The sequence below is a fragment of the Oncorhynchus kisutch genome, linkage group LG19, assembly GCF_002021735.2.
Source record: "Oncorhynchus kisutch isolate 150728-3 linkage group LG19, Okis_V2, whole genome shotgun sequence".
In the NCBI taxonomy this organism is placed as follows: domain Eukaryota; kingdom Metazoa; phylum Chordata; class Actinopteri; order Salmoniformes; family Salmonidae; genus Oncorhynchus; species Oncorhynchus kisutch.
Window position 1 is genome coordinate 20,682,725 of NC_034192.2, and position 18,251 is coordinate 20,700,975.

Here is an 18,251-nt window from a genome sequence, read left to right on the forward strand (position 1 = left end):
GGTAAACAGATGATCCCAATAATTTAGTTAGTAAAGATGCCTCAGTTTCTGACTTGGAATTCCAAGTTGGATGACAATTTCTCCCCAGTCGGATCTAGATTTCTTTCAGAGTTCAGAGTTGTCTTGAACTCACTGAAATCAGATATTTCGGCATCTCTGGTCTTGGAGTGGTGCAGGCACTTCATATTAGTTATTTAACCGACCCGGAAGACCAGGCGTGTTGAAGTGAACTGATGAATGAAAAACGGGGAAGGGCTGGGTTGTGGGTTCAAAATTCACCGCTGCCCTTTTAAATGGGTCACTCTTTGCTGCAAGCCACACCCCCGCACACATCTCAAAGTCTGTTCAAGAACGTTTTGGGAAAACGTACAAAGTACAAACGGTTCTGCAGCGTAGCAAACGTTCAAGCAAACTGAACGTACCCCTGGTTTAGGGCCAAGTTGGAACAAAATCCGGTCATTGACGGAGCGAGATTGTTTTGACAGACACCGAAGGTACGCGATCTTAGCCGTCCGATGACCAGCTGACAGCGCACTGCACCGCAACATGGACCACATGTCGTCGCCTGTCAGGTTACGTAGCAGCTTCAAACCTGGTAAATTCTGGGTGCAGTCATGGGATAGCCCTTTGAAATAGCAACTGCAATATATTTTTTAAATAGCCTGATTTAACATTTTCTACTTTTACTTGCAGTTATGGTGTAATGTTGGATGTTTTTTGTGCAATAGATGGTCTATAATTTAGTTTATTCTGCTGTCTTTTTTCTTTTCTGATATCCGTTTGGCCAGGTCAGACAGTTTTACATTGATCAATTAATCTCTTTATTGATTGAACAGCATGTTATCTTCCCATAACTTCTTGTGTCCTCCATACTCTCTCCTATGGTTTCTTCTGCACTCTGTTCAGACATCCAGGTAGGACCTTTAGTACCCCATTCATAGACTTTAGTGCCTATAAACGATAGTATCTTTATTAAGAGCCCAACACATCCTCTAATAACTCGCACTGCTTGCGGTACTGTTTTGGAAACGTAAGGAATATATCTTTTATATCAGCAAGAAATGATAAAACAACTAAAGGTAAATTACTACACACCTTTTTTATAGGGTTAAGATTAGTGTTCCCACATTGCCAGATCCCCATGTTTACAGGGCTTGTTTTCGGGAAAGACTGGCCCCCACCTATGCTAATTAGCTAACTGCTTTGAACACCTGTGTGTAGCAAACTGGGGGAAGTGTAGTTTCTCAACTGGAGGCACACACGGTGTATGGATCTGTGCAAAACTGCTACAGTAAGTGTCTCTTTTTAATTTGAAATATTATTTCTCGCTTAAATGAAAGATAAGAGGCATATTAGTATATGTTTAGGAAACCCTTATTGAAAGCGCTGATTTGACGTTTCTAAACGTTAAAATAGTGTCGAAATTGTAGTTTACACAGAGCCAAATGTGGGCAAATGTAATTGCTGAAAACCCTACACACGGAGAAGAGTTTAAGATATATTCCTTTAGTTCCATCTATATTTGTAGAATTGTTGTAGGTGACAATGTACTGTAGTAGGTAAACAAGTGTGTGTGCTAGACTAAGTCTCCAACCCCCCCATCCTCTTACCGGAGATCAGCGTATTAGAGAGAGCCTAGCGTTAAGCCGGTTGTAGTGGGTTGTGGGTAATATGATGTGACGGGTAGGATTGGGCCCATAGAATTAGAATGATTAGAACAGTGGTAACCAACCGGTCACAATCGACCGGTCGATCTTCAAGGCATTCTTAGTCGATCACAAAACATTTTTGTAAAAAAAAAAAAAACGAAAACCTTGCATTACAATTTGTTTTTTTTGCGCTGTCAATTAGCAGCCCTCGCGCTGGAAAGGCAAATGGTGTCCAGAGAGCAAATCATCTCCGATCACTGTGTCTGTACAGCAGAGATCATCAACTAGATTCAGCCACGGCCAATTTTTTTCTTGAGTAGATGGTCGGGGAACCGGAACATAATTGCAAATCATTTGTTGACTGCAAATTGACAGCAAGAAGCCCAAACATATGTTTGACTAAAACATACATTTCCAACCTTGCTTACATTTGTACACAATCACGTGTCTCTTTATTATGTGTGGGAATACTTGGGAACAGATTTCTGAAATAAAATCATATGGAGCTCATTTCCTGGTGTTTTTACAGTCTTATGTCCAACAATAAATAAATGTGTGTGTGTATATATATAATGACACACAATATACCAGTCAAAAGTTTGGATGCACCTACTCATTCCAGCATTTTTCTTTGTTTTTACTATTTTCTACATTGTAGAATAATAGTGAAGACATCAAAACTATGAAATAACACATGGTATCAGTTAGTAACCAAAAAACGGTTAAACAAATCAAACTATTATTTGAGATACTTCAAAGTAGCCACCCTTTGCCTTGACAGCTTTGCACACTCTTGGTATTCTCTCAACCAGCTTCATGAGGTAGTCACCTGGAATGCATTTCAATTAACAGGTGTGCCTTGTTAAAAGTTAGTGTGTGGAATTTCTTTCCTTCTTAATGTGTTTGAGCCAAACAGTTTTCAGAAGATGGCCCTATTTGGTAAAAGACCAATCCATATTATGGCAAGAACAGCTCAAATAAACAAGGAGAAAGGACAGTGAAGGATAGTCAATGCGGAAAATGTAAAGAACTTTGAAAGTTACTTCAAGTGCAGTCGCAAAAACCATCAAGCACTATGATGAAACTGGCTCTCATGAGGACCACCACAGGAAAGGAAGACCTAGAGATACCACTACTTAAAGACACTAATAAGACTTGCTTGGGCCAAGAAACACGAGCAATAGCATTATACTGGTGAAAATCTATCCTTTGGTCTGATGAGTCCAAATTTTTGGTTCCAACCGCCATGTCTTTGTGAGATGCAGAGTAGGTGAATGGATGATCTCCACGTGTGGTTCTCACCGTGCAGCATGGAGGAGGAGGTGTGATGGTGCTTTGCCGGTGATACTGTCTGTAATTTATTTAGAATTCATGGCACACTTAACCAGCATGGCTACCACAGCATTCTGCAGTGATACACCATCCCATCTGGTTTGGGCTTAGTGGGACAATTATTTGATTTTCAACAGGACAATGACCCAAAACACACCTCCAGGCTGTAAGAGCTATTTGACCAATGAGGAGAGTGATGGAGTGCTGCATCAGATCACCCGACCTCAACCCAATTGAGATGGTTTCGGATGAGTGAAGGAAAAGTAGCCAAGAGTGTGCAAAGCTGTCATCAGCAAAGCGTGGATACTTTGAAGAATCTAAAATATGTTTTGATTTGTTTAACACTTTTTTGGGTAATACATGATTCCATATGTTATTTCATAGTTTTAATCTGTTCTCTATCTATTATTGTACAATGTAGAAAATAAACACCCTTGAATGAGTAGGTGAGTCCAAACTTTTGACTGGTAATAAATATATCAGCAAAAAAAGAAACGTTCTCTCATTGTCAACTGTGTTTATTTTCAGCAAAATTAACATGTGTAAATATTTGTATGAACAAAACAAGATTCAACAACTGAGACATAAACTGAACAAGTGCCACAGACATGTGACTAACAAAAATGTAATAATGTGTCCCTGAACAAAGGGGGGTCCAAATCAAAAGTAACAGTCCTGCAATAAGTACTGCAGTGCATCTCCTCCTCATGGACTGCACCAGATTTGCAAGTTCTTGCTGTGAGATGTTACCCCACTCATCCACCAAGGCACCTGCAAGTTCCCAGACATTTCTGGTGGGGAATGGCCCTAGCCCTCACCCTCCGATCCAACAGGTCCCAGACGTGCTCAATGGGATTGAGATCCGGGCTCTTCGCTGGCCATGGCAGAACACTGACTTTCCTGTTTTGCAGGAAATCATGAATAGAATGAGCACTATGGCTGGTGGCATTGTCATGCTGGAGGGTCATGTCAGGATGAGCCTGCAGGAAGAGTACCACTTGAGGGAGGAGGATGTCTTCCCTGTAAAGCACAGCGTTGAGATTGCCTGCAATGGCAACGAGCTCAGTCTGATGATGCTGTGACACACCGCCCCAGATCATGACGGACCCTCCACCTCCAATTCGACCCCGCTCCAGAGTACAGGCATCGGTGTAATGCTCATTCCTTCGACGATAAACGCAAATCCAACCATCACCCCTGGTGAGACAAAACCGCGACTTGTCAGTGAAGAGCACTTTATGCCAGTGCTGTCTGGTCCAGCGACGGTGGGTTTGTGCCCATAGGCGACATTGTTGCCGGTGATGCCTGGTGAGGACCTGCTTTACAACAGGCCTACAAGCCCTCAGTCCAGCCTCTCTCAGCCTATTGCGGACAGTCCGAGCACTGTTGGTTGAATTGTGTGTTCCTGGTGTAACTCGGGCAGTTGTTGTTGCCATCCTGTACCTGTCCCGCAGGTTTGATGTTCGGATGTACCGATCCTGTGCAGGTGTTGTTACACGTGCTATGCCACTGCGAGGACGATCAGCTGTCTGTCCTGTCTCCCTGTATCGCTGTCTTAGGCATCTCACAGTACGAACATTGCAATTTATTTCCCTGGCCACATCTGCAGTCCTCATGCCTCCTTGCAGCATGCCTAAGGCACGTTCACACAGATGAGTAGTAGAAAGGCCTCTTTAGTGTCCTAAGTTTTCAGAACTGTGACCTTTAATTGCCTACCGTCTGTAAGCTGTTAGTGTCTTAATGACCATTGCACAGGTGCATGTTCATTAATTGTTTATGGTTCATTGAACAAGCATGGGAATTAGTGTTTAAACCCTTTACAATAAAGAACTGAAGTTATTTGGATTTTTACAAATGATCTTTGAAAGACCGTGTCCTGAAAAAGGGACGTTTCTTTTGTTGCTGAGTATTTTTATATATATATATATATATATATATCACACACACACATACACGAATACAGTTGAAGTCGGAAGTTTACATACACCTCAACCAAATACATTTAAACTCAGTTTCTCAATTCCTGACATTTAATCCAAGTAAAAAATTCCCTGTTTTAGGTCAGTTAGGATCACCACTTTATTTTAAGAATGTTAAATGTCGGGGCCTCCCGGGTGGCGCAGTGGTTAAGGGCGCTGTACTGCAGCGCCAGCTGTGCCATCAGAGTCCCTGGGTTCGCGCCCAGGCTCTGTCGTAACCGACCGCCTAGGGGCCAATTGGTCGGTAGGGGTGTCCTTGTCTCATCGCGCACCAGCGACTCCTGTGGCGGGCTGGGCGCAGTGTGCGCTAACCAAGGTGGCCAGGTGCACGGTGTTTCCTCCGGCGCGGCTGGCTTCCGGGTTGGATGCGCGCTGTGTTAAGAAGCAGTGCGGCTTGGTTGGGTTGTGTATTGGTGGACGCATGACCATTCCAGGTGGGTCAGAAGTTTACATACACTCAATTAGTATTTGGTAGCATTGCCTTTAAATTGTCAATTAGTATTTGGTAGCATTGCCTTTAAATTGTCAATTAGTATTTGGTAGCATTGCCTTTAAATTGTTTAACTTGGGTCAAACACTTTGTGTAACCTTCCACAAGCTTCCCACAATAAGTTGGGTGAATTTGGCTTCATCCTTGCTGAGTGGCTTCATCCTTGCTGAGCTGCCTTTCAGTTTTTGATCAAGGGACAGAGCAAAGTACAGAGAGCTCCTTGATGACAACCTGCTCCAGAGCGCTCAGGACCTCAGACTGGGCCCGGCTGGTAATTTAACCATGATAACAATTTTGCCAAATTAGCTGGCCGCTAAACTATCTAATCTAAAAGACTATCAGTGACTGACCTGACAAGAGAACCGCTAATGCACTATCCTAACTCGCAAAAGTAGTTGAGACCTAGACCGAGTTCCTAAAAATAAATAAAAAGTGGATGGGGATTGATCCGAGGGCCTTCAAAGTGGGGACCACGCATCCCTGCCCTAGACAGTTTTCTTTATGTCACAATTAGATAACAGCCTCTCTTTGCTCACAAACTACTCGAAAGGTAAGTCACCATATTGGAATGTGTGGACTAGAATAGCCTAGTTATTTATAAGCCTGTTATTTTAGGTGTACCTAGCTAGTTACCTAATCATTCTCTTGCAGTTCTTGGCCATTACTCAACACTTGATAAAAATAAAAAATAAATGGTTTTGAACAGTGTCTCTACTCTTAATTGTTTTGTTTGTAGGATAGCCCAATACCAGATTGTGGCTTTAGCTAGCTATGAAGCTGTGCCTTGTAAGACCGCTACATAGATAAAGCCAGGCACAATCCACATGCACGTATGGGCTGAATAAAGCGGAAACATCCTCTTCATTATGCTTGTTTTAATATTATTGTTGGCTGCCAGAAGAGCACCGTAAGCAACCTGGTTAGCTACAGAAGATCTGTTAACTAGCAAGCTAATTAACAACAGCATGCGTCAAGCTAACTTAGCTAGCAAGCAGATGATGGTCCTCTTCGTCTGGACGCAGCTGGTTTCTTCCAAAGACCTCTTACAGTCAATGGTGCAAGTTGGGGTTCATTCAGGGGAATTTGTGCATTCGGGTAGGTCAGGTTGTGTGTTTTGATTATGTCAGGCCATTCCTTGGATCAAGGAAATATTGTTGACATATTCTGGTCGTGTGTCCTGGCACCCCCTCAAAATGCAGTTTACATACAGATGTCCACTTACTACTTTTACGTCTGTCGTTCTGAATTAAAGTGTTCCAAATTGCTTGTTGTTTTGGGTCAGTCGGTAGTTGGTGAATTTGCACATTGTGTCATGTGGAATCCAACCGACAGTAGGGTACACAGCAGTTTACATTGTTTATGTTGTGTCAGCACAGGACCCCCGTGTTTCACCTAATTGGGTCAGTGTTTACCTCAGACTTTGCAAATTTACCACCTATCGATCCCAGAGTGAAACACGCTGTTTAAGGTGTGAAGTAGGGCAATTCTATGGTTAACTAGTGTGAGAAGGTAGACGGGCCTGTTGATCAGACAGTCTGAGCTGATTCTTCCTTACGAAGCCCTGCATTCAGCACAAGAGGCTTCCTTTACTCATGTCCTTCAACATGAAATGACGAGACAGATGTTAGTAATGTGGTGGACAATCTGTTCTGCGGGTATATATCCTAGTTTCCCTCCTCCACTATGTTTCTGCTTTGTTTGCGCTTCAGTGTCTAGGCCGGTATTTGTTAAGCACTTTCAGACAAGTAAGAAGGCTATATGATTGATATTTGGCTTTATAACCCCCTCCTCCCCCAGTTGTCCAGTCTGTCTATTGAGGAGCCAGAGGATGCAGAGCTGGCCTACACCATGAGAGACCTTCCCCCCACCCCCCCACCCCGGGGTGCATCTGTGGACCAAAACACGACTCCGGGATGCCACACACCTGTCGTTGACCGAGAACCAGAAGGAACTGGGCTTGAGATGGGGCGATCCCCTCACACCCCAGGAGGGACACCCCTGCTTTCTCGGCCCTCCCCTAGTGGCCCCCCTCCCTTCACCCCCCCCAGGACCAAACGTGCCCCCCTGGAGGGAGAGTTTGAGCCGCTGAAGTTGAGGAAGTACCAGCTGACCTCTATGGGGTCGCGGTCCATGGACTCCTCCCCTCAGTCCCGACCACGCAGCCCCTGGGGACACTTTGACCCTTACGACTCTGCAGAGGTGGGTGAGGTGTGGATACGTGTGTGAGTGAGACCTATGTGTGCACAGATGTAGTGCTAGAATCATTATGAAAACTTCAAGAAGAGTGTGCAGAAGTGTGATAGCATTTGTATCTAATGATGTAGTGACTAATAAGCATCTTTTATAATGTGAAACTACAGTGCACTACAGGAAAGTATTCAGACCCTTGACTTTTTCCACATTTTGTTATATAACAGCCTTATTCTAAAATATATTACATTGAGGAGGAAAACAATCTACACACAAGTGAACACAGGTTTGCAAATGTATTACAAATAAACATACCTTTATTTACATAAGTATTTAGACCCTTTTGCTATGAAGACTCTAAATTGAGCTCCGGTGCATCCTGTTTCCATTGATCATCCTTGAGCTGTTTCTACAACTTGATTGGAGTCCACCTGTGGTAAATTCAATTGATTGGACATGATTTGGAAAGGCACACACCTGTCTTTATAAAAGGTTCCACGGTTGACGGTGCATGTCAGAGCAAAAACCAGGCCATGAGGTCGAAGGAAATGACCGTAGAGCTCCTGGACAGGAATGTGTCGGCACAGATCTGGGGAAGGGTACCAAAAAATATCTGCAGCATTGAAGGTCCCCAAGAACACAGTGGCCTCCATCATTCTTAAATGGAAGAAGGTTGGAACCACTAAGACTCTTCCTAGAGCTGGCCACCTGACCAAACTGAGCAATCGGGGTAGAAGGGAGGTGACCAAGAACCAGATGGTTACTCTGACAGAGCTCCAGAGTTCCTCTGTGGAGATGGGAGAACCTTCCAGAACTCCACCAATCAGGCCATTATGGAAGAGTAGCCAGAAGTAAAAGGCACATGACAGCCCACTTAGAGTTTGCCAAAATCCACCTAAAGGACTCTGACCATGAGAAACAAGATTCTCTGGTCTGATGAAACCAAGATTGAACTCTTTGGCCTGAATGCCAAATGTCACGTCTGGGTGAAGCATGGTAGTGGCAGCATCATCCTGTGGGGGCGATTTTCAGCGGCAGGGACTGGGAGACTAGTCAGGATCGAGGGGAAAGACGAACGGAGCAAAGTACTGAGAGAGCGACTTCGGGATGCTGGCCTTCTCGGCAGAGTTGCAAACAAAAAAGCAATTTCTCAGACTGGCCAATAAAAGAAAATATTAAGATGGGCAAAAGAACAGACACTGGACAGAGGAACTCTACCTAGAAGGCCAGCGTCCCAGGGTTGCCTCTTCACTGTTGTCGTGGAGACGGGTGTTTTGCGGGTACTATTTAATGAAGCTGCCAGTTCAGGACTTGTGAGGCTTCTGATTCTCAAAATAGACACTAATGTACTTGTCCTCTTGCTCAGTTGTGCACCGGGGCCTCCCACTCCTCTTTCTATTCTGGTCAGAGCCAGTTTGCGCTGTTCTGTGAAGGGAGTAGTACACAGCGTTGTACAAGATCTTCAGTTTCTTGGCAATTTCTCACATGGAATAGCCTTCATTTCTCAGGACAAGAATAGACTGATGAGTTTCAGAAGAAAGTTCTTTGTTTCTGGCCATTTTGAGCCTGTAATCCAACCCACAAATGCTCATGCTCCAGATACTCAACTTGCAGTTTTCAGCTGTGCTAACATAATTGCAAAAGGGTTTTCTACTGATCAAGTTAGCCTTTTAAAATTATAAACCTGGATTAGCTCACACAATGTGCCATTGGATACAGGAGTGATGGTTGCTGATAATGGGCCTCTGTACACCTATGTAGATATTCCATAAAAAATCTGCCGTTTCCAGCTACATTTGTCATTTACAACATTAACAATGTCTACACTGTGTTTCTGATCAATTTAATGTAATTTTAATGGACAAAAAATGTGCTTTTCTTTCAAAAACAAGGACATTTCTAAGTGACGCTAAACTTTTGAACAGCAGTATATGTAAGTGAGATATTTCTGTATTTCATTTAATACATTTGCAAACAGTGTGTTTTTATGTCCCGTCTTCTGTCTTCCCTACAGGACATGGACAGGGAGTATGTGGGCTTTGCCACTCTACCCAACCAGGTACACAGGAAGTCAGTCAAAAAGGGTTTTGCCTTCACCCTCATGGTAGCAGGTGAGACATCTAAATTACTCAGATTACTACTGAAATGAATTATAGACAGAAAATAATCTATTCCAAATAAAGTTTTATTGAGGTGAACTTTGCCCAACATTTATTTGTGCAGAAAAAAGTAGATATTTATTTTATTTTATTTATTTATTTATTTTTATTTAACCTTTATTTAACCAGGTAGGCTAGTTGAGAACAAGTTCTCATTTGCAACTGCGACCTGGCCAAGATAAAGCATAGCAGTGTGAGCATACAACAAAGAGTTACACATGGAGTAAACAATTAACAAGTCAATAACACAGTAGAAAAACAAAGGGGGGGTCCATATACAATGTGTGCAAAAGGCATGAGGAGGTAGGCAAATAATTACAATTTTGCAGATTAACACTGGAGTGATGAATGATCAGATGGTCATGTACAGGTAGAGATATTGGTGTGCAAAAGAGCAGAAAAGTAAATAAATAAAAACAGTATGGGGATGAGGTAGGTGAAAAGGGTGGGCTATTTACCAATAGACTATGTACAGCTGCAGCGATCGGTTAGCCGCTCAGATAGCTGATGTTTGAAGTTGGTGAGGGAGATAAAAGCCTCCAACTTCAGCGATTTTTGCAATTCGTTCCAGTCACAGGCAGCAGAGTACTGGAACGAAAGGCGGCCAAATGAGGTGTTGGCTTTAGGGATGATCAGTGAGATACACCTGCTGGAGCGCGTGCTACGGATGGGTGTTGCCATCGTGACCAGTGAGCTGAGATAAGGCGGAGCTTTACCTAGCATGGACTTGTAGATGACCTGGAGCCAGTGGGTCTGGCGACGAATATGTAGCGAGGGCCAGCCGACTAGAGCATACAAGTCGCAGTGGTGGGTGGTATAAGGTGCTTTAGTGACAAAACGGATGGCACTGTGATAGACTGCATCCAGTTTGCTGAGTAGAGTGTTGGAAGCCATTTTGTAGATGACATCGCCGAAGTCGAGGATCGGTAGGATAGTCAGTTTTACTAGGGTAAGCTTGGCGGCGTGAGTGAAGGAGGCTTTGTTGCGGAATAGAAAGCCGACTCTTGATTTGATTTTCGATTGGAGATGTTTGATATGAGTCTGAAAGGAGAGTTTGCAGTCTAGCCAGACACCTAGGTACTTATAGACGTCCACATATTCTAGGTCGGAACCATCCAGGGTGGTGATGCTAGTCGGGCATGCGGGTGCAGGCAGCGACCGGTTGAAAAGCATGCATTTGGTTTTACTAGCGTTTAAGAGCAGTTTGAGGCCACGGAAGGAGTGTTGTATGGCATTGAAGCTTGTTTGGAGGTTAGATAGCACAGTGTCCAAAGACGGGCCGAATGTATATAGAATGGTGTCGTCTGCGTAGAGGTGGATCAGGGAATCGCCCGCAGCAAGAGCAACATCATTGATATACACAGGGAAAAGAGTCGGCCCGAGAATTGAACCCTGTGACACCCCCATAGAGACTGCCAGAGGACCGGACAGCATGCCCTCCGATTTGACACACTGAACTCTGTCTGCAAAGTAATTGGTGAACCAGGCAAGGCAGTCATCCGAAAAACCGAGGCTACTGAGTCTGCCGATAAGAATATGGTGATTGACAGAGTCGAAAGCCTTGGCAAGGTCGATGAAGACGGCTGCACAGTACTGTCTTTTATCGATGGCGGTTATGATATCGTTTAGTACCTTGAGTGTGGCTGAGGTGCACCCATGACCGGCTCGGAAACCAGATTGCACAGCGGAGAAGGTACGGTGGGATTCGAGATGGTCAGTGACCTGTTTGTTGACTTGGCTTTCGAAGATAGAAGAATGACTGACTTGCCTTCTTTCTCTAGGAGAGTCTGGTCTGGGTAAATCCACTCTGGTCAACAGTCTGTACCTTACAGACCTCTACAACAACAGGAAGGTGCTGAATGCAGAGGGTGAGACAGAAATATTGTCAGAAACTCATTTCTCAATGTGTCCGTTGCTATTAACTACTATTATTGTTTTGCTATAACAGCAAGTTGTGTCCTTTTTGGAATTATTTGCCTCTTCTATTACAACCCTGATCTTCAAGATTGCCTTTGTGTGTGTGTGTGTGTGTGTGTGTGTGTGTGTGTGTGTGTGTGTAGAGCGGATCGTGCAAACAGTGTTCATCACCAAACACACCGTGGGTATCGAGGAGAAGGGGGTCAGACTCAGACTCTCCATCGTAGATACACCAGGGTTTGGTGACGCTGTCAACAACACAGAGAGGTACATGGGTTATCTAGGCTGGAATCATGACTATCTCATGATGATTTGCTGCTATCAATAGTCCCTCATGGAATGACGATTCAGTGGCCACGCCCCTCTACTGGGGGCACAGATGTAAAAAGAAATCCCTCATCTGCCTGTTGGCACCAAGTCACATTAGTCCCAAGGTTGTCTTGTTAAATCTTGTTCCTACTTTTAAATTAAATACTCATTAGCTGTTTGAAATATCTAATACAGAATACTTTGGTGACATTGTTATCAACCTGCTGCATACCCCTTAAAAATATACATTTACGTGTGCAGGTTGTGCTAACACTCATTAATACAGACTGGTAGATTAGCTAGCATTCACTGGTTAAGTAACTTGAGTGTAATGGAGTTGACTGGTAACTATGACATATACAGTGGGGCAAAAAAGTATTTAGTCAGCCACCAATTGTGCAAGTTCTCCCACTTAAAAATATGAGAGAGGCCTGTAATTTTAATCATAGGTACATTTCAACTATGACAGACTAAATGAGAGAGAAAAAATCCAGAAAATCACATTGTAGGATTTTTAATGATTTTATTTGCAACCTATGGTGGAAAATAAGTATTTGGTCAATAACAAAAGTTTATCTCAATACTTTGTTATATACCCTTTGTTGGCAATGACAGAGGTCAAATGTTTTTATGTCTTCAAGGTTTTCACACACTGTTGCTGGTATTTTGGCCCATTCCTCCATGCAGATCTCCTCTAGAGCAGTGATGTTTTGGGGCTGTTGCTGGGCAACATGGACTTTCAACTCCCTCCAAAGATTTTCTATGGGGTTGAGATCTGGAGACTGGCCAGGCCATTCCAGGACCTTGAAATGCTTCTTACAAAGCCACTCCTTCGTTGCCCGGGCGGTGTGTTGGGATCATTGTTATGCTGAAAGACCCAGCCACGTATCATCTTCAATGCCCTTGCTGATGGAATGAGGTTTTCACTCAAAATCTTACGATACATGGCCCCATTCATTCTTTCCTTTACACGGATCTGTCGTCCTGGTCCCTTTGCAGAAAACAGCCCCAAAGCATGATGTTTCCACCCCCATGCCTCACAGTAGGTATGGTGTTCTTTGGATGCAACTCAGCATTCTTTGTCCTCCAAACACGATGAGTTGAGTTTTTACCAAAAAGTTCTATTTTGGTTTCATCTGGCCATATGACATTCTCCCAATCTTCTTCTGGATCATCCACATGCTCTCCAGCAAACTTTAGACGGGCCTGGACATGTACTGGCTTTAGCAGGGGGACACGTCTGGCACTGCAGGATTTGAGTCCCTGGTGGGGTAGTGTGTTAGTGATGGTAGGCTTTGTTACTTTGGTCCCAGCTCTCTGCAGGTCATTCACTAGATCCCCCAGTTTTGTTCTGGGATTTTTGCTCACCGTTCTTGTGATCATTTTGACCCCACGGGGTGAGATCTTGCATGGAGCCCCAGATCGAGGGAGATTACCAGTGGTCTTGTATGTCCTCCATTTCCTAATAATTGCTCCTACAGGTGATTTCTTCAAACCAAGCTAGTTACCTATTGCAGATTCAGTCTTCCCAGCCTGGTGCAGGTCTACAATTTTGTTTCTGGTGTCCTTTGACAGCTCTTTGGTCTTGGCCATAGTGGAGTTTGGAGTGTGACTGTTTGAGGTTGTGGACAGGTGTCTTTTATACTGATAACATGTTCAAACAGGTGCCATTAATACAGGTAACGAGTGGAGGACAGAGGAGCCTCTTAAAGAAGAAGTTACAGGTCTGTGAGAGCCAGAAATCTTGCTTGTTTGTAGGTGACCAAATACTTATTTTCCACCATAATTTGCAAATAAATTCATTAAAAATCCTACAATGTGATTTTCTGGATTTTCTTTTCTCATTTTGTCTGTCATATTTGAATTGTACCTATGATGAAAATTACAGGCCTCTCTCATCTTTTTAAGTGGGAGAACTTGCACAATTGGTGGCTCACTAAATCCTTTTTTGCCCCACTGTATACTTGTGTATGTGTGTTTACTGTATATCATTCACAACATTTGGACGGGAGCTATAATTGAAGAAATGCTTTTAACTATGCGTGTTGTTATTTCTTGAATTCGGGCTTGGCTTGACTACTTTCAATGGGTAAAGATTGCTTCTATGCCCCACTACCGTGATTTTTGTAGGAAACGTCACTTTGCAGAGTGGAGCTATAGTGGAGAGTGTACATCTATCATCATGTTGATCCACCATGTTTGTAGTTTCCTCTGAGTGGTGTTTGTGCTCTTTATAGCTGGAAAGAGATAGAGGACTACATTGACCAGCAGTTTGAGCAGTACTTCAGAGACGAGAGCGGCCTGAACAGAAAGAACATCCAGGATAACAGAGTCCACTGCTGCCTCTACTTCATCTCTCCCTTCGGACATGGGTACCAGACTACACACACAATACATATTTTTTTTTTCTCTCTCTCGACACAAGTATGAGATAGATACACACAGTTCTTTCACAGTAAACCTGCTTTTCCACGATTATTTTAATAATTTTGTCTGTGTGTGTGTGTGACTCTCCAGTCTGCGGCCGTTGGATGTGGAATGTATGAGGGCTCTGCATGACAAGGTGAACATAGTCCCTGTTCTGGCCAAAGCTGACAGCCTCACACCCACTGAGGTCCGCAGGAAGAAGATGAAGGTAAGAGACTAACTGTGCTATGGTAATCTTTAATTATCTTTACCAGTGCTAATTTTACCTGATATTCCTATCTGTGCTACAGAATTTCTGGAATCTATATCTGTTCTATAATATTGGGGTATATACTTGCCCTGTGCTATAATGGTGGGGTATATACTTGCCCTGTGCTATAATGGTGGGGTATATACTTGCCCTGTGCTATAATGTTGGGGTATATACACTGCTCAAAAAAATAAAGGGAACACTAAAATAACACATCCTAGATCTGAATTAATGAAATATTCTTCCTAAATAGTTTTTTCTTTACATAGTTGAATGTGCTGACAACAAAATCACACAAAAGTTATCAATGGAAATCAAATGTATCAACCCATGGAGGTCTGGATTTGGAGTCGCACTCAAAAAATTAAAGTGGAAAACCACACTACAGGCTGATCCAACTTTGATGTAATGTCCTTAAAACAAGTCAAAATGAGGCTCAGTAGTGTGTGTGGCCTCCCTAAAACGCCTGGGCATGCTCCTGATGAGGTGGCGGATGGTCTCCTGAGGGATCTCCTCTCAGACCTGGACTAAAGCATCTGCCAACTCCTGGACAGTCTGTTGTGCAACGTGGCATTGGTGGATGGAGCGAGACATGATGTCCCAGATGTGCTCAATTGGATTTAGGTCTGGGGAACGGGCGGGCCAGTCCATAGCATCAATGCCTTCCTCTTGCAGGAACTGCTGACACACTCCAGCCACATGAGGTCTGGCATTGTCTTGCATTAGGAAGAACCCAGGGCCAACCGCACCAGCATATGGTCTCACAAGGGGTCTGAGGATCTCATCTTGGTACCTAATGGCAGTCAGGCTACCTCTGGCGAGCACATGGAGGGCTGTGCGGCCCCCCAAAGAAATGCCACCCCACACCATGACTGTTGCAGGCAGCAGAACGTTCTCCACTGCGTCTCCAGACTCTGTCACGTCTGTCACATTGGGCTGTAAGCACAACCCCAACCTGTGGACGTCGGGCCCTCATAACACCCTTATGGAGTTGTAGACTTGTGTGGGTTGTAGACTCCATCTCATGCTACCACTAGAGTGAAAGCACCGCCAGCATTCAAAGTGACCAAAACATCAGCCAGGAAGCATAGGAACTGAGAAGTGGTCTGTGGTCATCACCCGCAGAACCACTCCTTTATTGGGGGTGTCTTGCTAATTGCCTATAATTTCCACCTGTTGTCTATTCCATTTGCACAACAGCATGTGAAATTTATTGTCAATCAATGTTGCTTCCTAAGTGGACAGTTTGATTTCACAGAAGTGTGATTGACTTGGAGTTACATTGTGTTGTTTAAGTGTTCCCTTTATTTTTTTGAGCAGTGTACTTGCCCTGTGCTATACTGTTGGGGTATATACTTGCCCTGTGCTATACTGTTGGGGTATATACTTGCCCTGTGCTATACTGTTGGGGTATATACTTGCCCTGTGCTATAATGTTGGGGTATATACTTGCCCTGTGCTATAATGTTGGGGTATATACTTGCCCTGTGATATAATGTTGGGGTATATACTTGCCCTGTGCTCTAATGTTGGGGTGCAAAATGGGATTCAAATGGATTTGTCTTTTTAATTTTTCAATCTACACAAATTACTCTCAACATGGAAGAACATTTTTAACATTTGTAAAAAAAAAAAAAAAAGAATATGAAAAATAAAACATCTTGATTAGATAAGTATTCAACATCCTTGAGTAAGTACAGAATTACCTTTAGCAGTGATTACATCTGAGAGTCTTTCTGGGTAAGTCTCTAAGAGCTTAACACACCTGGAATGTACAATATTTACCCATTATTCTTTTCAAAATTCTTCAGCTCTGTCAAATTGGTTGTATATCATTGCTAGACAACCATTTTCAGATCTTTCCATAGATTTTCAAGCAGATTTAAGTCAAAACTGTCTTCTTGGTAAGCAACTCGTGTAGATTTGGCCTTGTGTAGTAGGTTATTGTCCTGCTGAATGGCGAATTAATCTCTTCACTGTCTGTTTCTCTAGGAATTTGCCTGTGCTAAACTTCATTTATTTTTTTATCCTGAAAAATTACCCTGTCCTTAACGATTACAAGCATACCCATAACATGATGCAGCCACCATTATGCTTGAATATATGGAGATTGATACTCGGTAATGTGTTGTGTTTAAGGTAAATCCAATACAACAGAATTTTTTTTGCAGTATTTCTTTAGTGCCTTGTTGCAAACATGATACAAATTATTGTGACTTGTTAAGCACATTTTTATTCCTGAACTTATTTAGGTTTTCTTAACAAAGGGGTTGAATACTTATTGACTCAAAACATTTCCGCTTTTTATTATGTTATTCATTTGTAAAAAGCAAGACAAAAAAATCTATTTGACATTATGGATGCAATTGAATCCATTTTAAATTCTGTCTGTAACACAACATCGTGGAAAAGGTCAAGGGGTGTGAATACTGTATGCATGTGCCTGTGTAGATCCGAGAGGAGATGGAGAAGTTTGGCATCAACATCTACCAGTTCCCAGACTGTGAATTTGATGAAGATGAGGAGTTTAAACAGCAGGAGCAGCTGCTCAAGGTGACTTCAGACCTGGGGAGGATAGAGGGCTATTAGGGCATCTGTATGTTTTGTCCATTGCATATAGCACTGACCACATGGCTTAACCATGAAAACCTTGATCTCTCTCTCTCTCTAGGACAGTATTCCTTTTGCTGTAATAGGCAGTAACATCCAGGTTGAGAGTAAAGGACGCAAGTTCAGAGGTCGGCTCTACCCCTGGGGTGTAGTGGAAGGTACGCTGCACAGGCACACCTTCACGTTTACACTACAGAACTCACACACACACACACACACACACAACTGAACTTTCCTCGCTATGGTGAACAGCAGAGTTGGGCCTCACTGAGCTTGCCTGTAAAAAATACACATTCGCACAGATTACCGTGAATGCAATCTCCGCGAACTACAAGGAAATGACTTGTCGACAGTGTACTACCTTCGATTGAATTCCAGCCTAAATGTCTTTCTGTGAAAACACACTGACCTAATAGCAGTGTTGTGTTGTCAGTGGAGGACCCGGCCCACAGTGATTTCCTGCTGCTGAGGAACATGTTGGTGAAAACTCACATGCAGGACCTGAAGGATGTCACCAGAGAGACACACTACGAGAACTACAGAGCACAGTGTATACAGAACATGACACGCATGGTGGTGCAGGAGAGGAAACGCAGGTTGGTACTACACACACACACACACACACACACATAGAATAGATGTACACAGAACTACCCAGACCCATACACACTAAAGTTGTACTGATGTACAACACATTTGGCACAACGGTTGTGCTACAAGGTTTTTCTGCACAAAAAGAATGACAATTTATTTGACCTTTGTTTTGTTCTGTGTGTTAGCTTGCGTGATAAGATTCAGAGTGAGAGCAGCGCTGACTTCCCCATGACCCCACTCCCACTGGCCCCTGTAGACCGCGAGACAGAGAGGCTCATCTGGGAGAAGGACGAGGAGGTGAGAACACCCACGTGCACTCCTAGACCGACAACACACACACCCGTA

At 43.4% G+C, this 18,251-nt stretch overlaps 1 protein-coding gene across 4 annotated transcripts in view; it reads left to right on the plus strand.

Annotated features, from left to right (window-relative positions):
• The window catches only part of LOC109864431 (septin-5), a 28,425-nt gene that overhangs the window by 9,644 nt on the left and 530 nt on the right, over positions 1-18,251 (plus strand). The window contains exons 1-12 of one of the 4 annotated variants that reach the window (XM_031797333.1): positions 328-595; positions 907-914; positions 7,248-7,649; positions 9,655-9,751; positions 11,581-11,667; positions 11,860-11,983; positions 14,263-14,397; positions 14,543-14,660; positions 17,154-17,255; positions 17,374-17,470; positions 17,746-17,908; positions 18,092-18,203. In XM_031797333.1, coding sequence (XP_031653193.1) covers positions 547-595; positions 907-914; positions 7,248-7,649; positions 9,655-9,751; positions 11,581-11,667; positions 11,860-11,983; positions 14,263-14,397; positions 14,543-14,660; positions 17,154-17,255; positions 17,374-17,470; positions 17,746-17,908; positions 18,092-18,203 — 1,494 coding nt within the window. In that variant the 5' untranslated portion in view covers positions 328-546. Of the gene's footprint in view, positions 1-317; positions 596-906; positions 915-1,187; positions 1,292-7,247; positions 7,650-9,654; positions 9,752-11,580; positions 11,668-11,859; positions 11,984-14,262; positions 14,398-14,542; positions 14,661-17,153; positions 17,256-17,373; positions 17,471-17,745; positions 17,909-18,091; positions 18,204-18,251 lie in introns of those variants that run through there. The other 3 variants (XM_020452219.2, XM_031797334.1, XM_031797335.1) reach the window with 3 other exon arrangements.